The sequence below is a fragment of the Morone saxatilis genome, unplaced genomic scaffold (genome assembly GCF_004916995.1).
Source record: "Morone saxatilis isolate NCDOM2014 unplaced genomic scaffold, NCSU_SB_2.0 Contig19, whole genome shotgun sequence".
In the NCBI taxonomy this organism is placed as follows: Eukaryota; Metazoa; Chordata; class Actinopteri; family Moronidae; genus Morone; species Morone saxatilis.
Genome location: NW_023339751.1, coordinates 22,828,712 through 22,834,623, shown reverse-complemented (window position 1 = coordinate 22,834,623; position 5,912 = coordinate 22,828,712). Strand labels below are relative to the sequence as shown.

The 5,912-nt window shown below is 38.7% G+C and overlaps 1 protein-coding gene across 1 annotated transcript in view; it reads left to right on the top strand.

Moving 5' to 3' along the window:
* Positions 1-5,912, top strand: part of LOC118329634 (cytosolic phospholipase A2 zeta-like) — a 15,545-nt gene that overhangs the window by 3,639 nt on the left and 5,994 nt on the right. The window contains exons 7-12 of the mRNA XM_035663864.1: positions 826-860; positions 1,204-1,342; positions 2,088-2,224; positions 3,556-3,778; positions 3,899-4,016; positions 4,267-4,343. Of these exons, the coding sequence (XP_035519757.1) occupies positions 826-860; positions 1,204-1,342; positions 2,088-2,224; positions 3,556-3,778; positions 3,899-4,016; positions 4,267-4,343 (729 nt within the window). The remainder of the gene's footprint in view (positions 1-825; positions 861-1,203; positions 1,343-2,087; positions 2,225-3,555; positions 3,779-3,898; positions 4,017-4,266; positions 4,344-5,912) is intronic.

Sequence of the window (5,912 nt, the reverse complement as noted above, 5' to 3'; positions counted from 1 at the left end):
CGATAGTCTAGGCCTATAGCAGGATAACTAAGGGATGATTCAATTCAATTAAATTCAATTCAATTTTATTTGTATAGCGCCAACAGAAGTTATCTCAGGACACTTTTCAGATAGAGCAGGTCTAGACTGAACTCCTTTTAAAATTTAGTGTTTAGGGTTGAGGCTACTTGCTGAATTTTATTCATCAAGTAGTTTATTGACCCTTCCTAAGCCCAGCACCTTTTGGCTCCTTGTCCAATGACAGTTACCCAAGCCTCAGTCAACTTCCTCCTTTCCTATACTTCGATATGCTATGTGCCATAGGCTCATCTATGTTGACAAAACCAAATTTTGAAGATGGTTAAAACATAAAAGTGACATTTGCATCTTAAATTAGCTAATTTCAGCAAAATGCTAGCTACCTAATTAGCTGAAGTTTTGCATCAGTTAACTTAAGATGTGGCTGTTTAACCATCTTCAAAATGTGGTCTTTTTAACATAGATGAGCCTAGCACATAGAATATCTAATTTCTAATTTTATCATGTATTGTGTGTCATTCACTCCCTTAACATCAGTTTGATAAGTTGGTATAGCTAGAAAATGCACATTAGAAGGCAAAACAACCCTAGAAACAAAAAATAATACATTTAAATCCTATGATGTTCTGTGAATGTTACAATCTTCCCAAAGCAATAACTGAAAGCAACATTGTAACAGCTGTCAGCTTGATCACAGCGATAGGACATGAATATAATAAAATATTTCTTGTTTAAAGAGAACAATGGTAGGACTGTAATTTAAATTACATTTATTTTATTGTAATGTGGTATTTTTCCCCATTGCAGGACACAGTGGATTTAAACGTGGAAATGCATGAATGGTAAGGTGCTTCCTACTTCCAGTATTCAGCATAATAGTATGTGGACATCTAAATATTACACCTATATGTGATTGTTGAACACCTCATACCAAAACTATGGCCATTAATCTGCTGCTATAACAGCCTGCACTTTACTGGGAAGGTTGCATGGATTTTCTCCCATTTAGACACAAAAGCATTAGTCAAATTATATTCATATAGCCCAATATAATAAATCACAAATTTGCTTCTAGGGGTTTTACAATCTGTATAACAAACCACTCTTAACCAGAAGAGGTTAGTGAAACAATGCTTTTCTAGCTTTGTGTTCTGTTACACTTGCTTTACCTTGGAAAATCCACAGCGAGGAGGAATCTCTTGCAGTACGTCTGGACTTTAACATCCCACCTCAAGAGAAAGAGTATTTGAAGAAGAGGAAAGTTGTAGTGGCACAGGCTTTGCAGAAGCTTTTAGGCCTTGGGTCTCAACCTGAACCTAAAAAGGTAGAGTGACACTCTTTATATTGTTTCTTAAAATAATCTATCTGCCCTTGCACCCTTGTCCACCTTTCTACCCAATGGCAGTTTGCTAATATTTTTGCTGATAAAAAAAAAAGCAATATAATGCAAGTGGGCCAGAAGTCAAGACCAACATACAGTACTGTATGTAACAGCACTATGACTTCATTCAGTCCAAACACAGTTACAAGCTCATGTCATTTCATCTCCAAACCCATAGCCACACATGGTACTGTATATGTGTATAATGACCACAATACTGCATATGTAACATAAAGTACATACATTATTGTATGTATGTATGTATGTATGTATGTATGTATTATTCCCAGGTTGTCAAATACTGATGCTGGGAATGACACTCAACAATCAACTAGCTTTCTTGGCTCTGATTGGTTGTTTTTCGTTCAAGCCCAGTGGATTAGAAGCTTCCTACTTCCAGTATTTAGCATAATAGTTAGTATGTGGACTACTGTCAGCATGCAGTAAACATTATTTTCAGCACATAGTGAAAAGTTGTTTTCAGAAAAAGTTACATAGTGCAGCTTTAATTCATAAATGTTTGCATGCTAACATGCTAAACCAGGATGGTGGCCATGGTAAACATTAAATATTACTAACTGAATCAGCATGTTAATATCACCTGTTTGAGCATGTTAGCATGCTGACATTAGCTTTTATATAAAGGACACACAGCTAGTAGAACCAAACCTCTGTACCCTCTGTCCAGGTGCCAACTATAGCGGTGGTGGCTTCAGGGGGAGGGGCCAGAGCAATGACAGGCCTGCTTGGTAGTTTGAGGGGCCTGAAGGATATAGAGGTCCTGGATGCTGCCAGTTACATCACTGGTGTTTCTGGATCAACATGGTGAGTGAACCAGTTGAGTAGTCAGTATCCACACTAGGATATAATAACATCCTGTGAATAAAAGGCATGAGGTGTTTCTGCTAGAACAGAGTACTTTATTTGGTTAGCTGGTACAGTTTCTTAATTACATCATGGGGGACCTGAAATGCCTAAATAAAAACAAATCAAACAAAGAGATGAAGTGAAATGCAATATACATTGTTTCACTGACAGTTTTAATGTAATGTGATAATAAGCTGTCCCCATGTGCAACTGGACTGTTTTTGTTATTATTTTGGAAAGTACCTCTTAAATAAGAAAAACATTTAAAAAAAATTCAGTTATTAAAAACAGAAAGCCAAATGTGGCCTATGTGGACTGTATCACTGCGAACTCCACTGTTATCCTGGGGACAAAGTTGACAACCATGTGGTACCTTTCATGACACATGATGTCACCAGCCACTTCAGTGACGGGTTTTTACTTTAAGGCTAGGATGCATGGGGTATAAGTTGGCCCAGTCGCTTATTCCACTTAATATCCAACCTTTAACCAGTCACCCACTCACAGTTTGAAGAAATTTGAAATATATTTAGTGGGTCATCCACTAATCACAGGCTTGATGGTTCTATCACTAACAGTATATATAATGGACAGAGCTTCCAGGTCTGTGAGGTGCAGCCAGCGCTTAATGTCTTAAACCTGCCTTCTATGTAATAACCAGCAGAAGGCAGCTCCATGCATAACATGCAGTCTTATGGGGAAATAACCTGACTTCTCACATGATTTATTAGCTCACTGTTTCTTAATGAGTCTTCTTCCATACAGCATGATGTTCAATTAGCAAATTATAGTAAAATAGACAATAAAGCAGGGTATGTTTTAGGGTGCGGCTACCTTGTGATTGACAGGGTCGGATTGCTCAGTAAAGCTGGTCCAGCCTCAAGCGCACAAAACTCAGATCAAACTGTCAAACTAGGGCAGGCTGGATCAGAATCATGATTTCAAGATCCTGTTATTGTATTACCTATTTCTCGCCTAAAATCATTATAGAAGCATATTTTAGAGTACTGTTTATCTGGAATACGAGAACTTGTGTGACCAGGCAAGCTGCCATTGTTTCCAATTATCTGTTAAAGAAGAAAGTACAGTCCAATTGCTTCAAATAAAATTCTGTGTGTGGGCTTTAAACAAATGTTTTGCAGAGGCCACTCCTAAAAACAGTTATGGTTAATGAAAACTCTGTGCTGACTACTTGTGTATTGTCTAAGTATATATACGTTTGCCTGGTTATATGAAGTGCTTTTAGATCACTGTATGCACTTGAACACTATTATTTCCCATGTGAACAGGGCTATGTCTACTCTGTATCAGGAAGTTAACTGGTCACAGCAGGACATAGACATTATCATCTCAGCAGCCAAGGACCAGATGACGAAGAGCGTCCTGAGTGTCTTCTCTCCTGAGAAACTGCAGTATTACAGTGAAGTAATGGCAGAGAGAGGAAACGAGGGTTACATTGTGTCACTCATTGATATGGCAGGCCTAATCCTTGAGCATCTGGTCTTTGGGAAAGTAAGCAGCAATTTCTGTTATCACTTTCATTATTAATTCATTATTACCTTCAAAGCTTAAAATGAAGGTGCCTAGACATGCATTTTTTTTCAAATAATATCTTTTGTATGTGAATTACAGAAAGTCACCAATACCCTGTCTGAGCAGCAGAGAGCAGTGAATGAAGGGCAAAACCCTTTACCCATATACACTGCTGTCAATATGAAGGATGGGTTAAAGGGCTGTGAATTTGAAGCTGGTAAATATCCTGGAATATATTTTTATTTTAATCACTAATAGCTGAAGCATATTTTGTGGAAGATGATTAATGTCCAACGACATACAGCATATCAAATGAGAATGTTGATAGCGGGACTATGTACAATACAAATTCAGGTTTGACGAATGCGCATTGGAGTTGAAGCTCAGTATTTGAAACAGAGAAGATTGGAGAAGATGAACAACTTGCTGCCTGACACCTACACAACTGATCCCACTCCTGTAATCAGAGCACAACACAGACAGACTGGCTAAGAGGAAGAGGGGAAAGGAGCAGAAGGCTAATGCCACATTTACACATAGCCAGGTATTTAAAGAAACAAATATTTCCCCCCCTCCGTTTTCAATAATAACATCGTGCACACAACATCGTTTTCAAAAAAGTTGTCATTTACATCAACCCGCATAAATACGCCGTCGAGCGCCATCATAACTATGCCAAACCTATGGGCGAGTGTAGGGAGAAGGATAAAGCCATGCAAGCCACCAGAATCCTCAGAATCGACAACAACGAATAACACGAGCGACTTTCCTGATTTACGATTTACGATGATCAGTAACCAAACAAACTGTAAACATAGGCGCTCACGTGACGTTAAGCATTTTCTGGCCGCATAATGTGACGTTTGAGAACCTAAAACCCCGTTTCTCCCAGTTGACATGGCAACAAATAACCGGCGTTTTCAGAAATCTCCACTTTGGCCGGAGTTTTTAGAAATAATCGTTTTCTGTGATAAAAACGGGGTTTTCGTGTAAATGAGAGGCCAAACCGCAGGGAAATATCTGCGTTTTCCCTTCGTGTAAACGGGGCTAAAGTTTTAGCAAAGAAAACCAAAAAGTTATTTTATAAACAGTACCTACTGCAGCTTTAAGTATGATTTAAATGTTTCGCTGATGGAAATTTTGACTTGCTGCACACCCTTTCTGGGTTCCATAAAACACAGTCGAGCAAGCACTGTAGCTACTGGCTAGTCGGTCGCTGCTAATGTTAGTTCTAATAGTCGGTAGCCTTGCTAAAATGGAGCAGCAAGAAATTCATCCAGCGAGCGTTTGGGCGCACAGTGGACTGGAGTAGATCTTGAAATTAGCCTTCTGTGTACTGAATCGGAAATCGTTTTGAATTGAGTCATGACCCCACCAATCAAAATGAATTGAATCATACTGAATGTTTTCTGATGTTTTGCACAGTAACTGTTGATATAACTTGTGGGAAACAAAAATTGGTAATAGAAAAGTTGACTGGACCAAATTGCAAGGTCGTTGCAGAATTCACAGTGTTCTTTCTTCCTGGAGGGACTGACTTTTACTGAAGCTTACTTATACAATACTTACTTCTGTATTTGGTGACAGACGGGTGCAAACACACAGAGCTCAAAGCAATTAGAGAAATGCACTGCAACTTCAAAAAACAATTGTGGTACAACTGAAACCTGCTACGATAAAAGACAAGAGCTGCAGAACAGCTAAGCGAATACATTTGTGAATGCACATTCAAACACAAGAAACAGAAAAGCTTCATATAACATCCCTTCATTCCACAGCAGTGCTCTAGAACTCTGAGGGGCAGTGGAATCGTACCCAATTCCACCCTAATACAATGAAGGTGAATCCAATTGAATCTGTGTTGCTCATAGCACTGAAAAATTCCTTATTCATCTTCAACAGCTGTGTGTCATTCAACAGGGTATCTGTTACTCTGCACTAGAGATAGACCGATATGTTTTTTTCAGGGCCGATACCGATACCGCTTATTAGTAGTCAAGGAGGCCGATAACCGATATTTGGAGCCGATATTAATTTGCAGTAAAAGGGAAAATATTGGCGTCAAAATTTTGAATAATAAAAACTCCAGCACTTAACTTTGTTTAAATGCCTT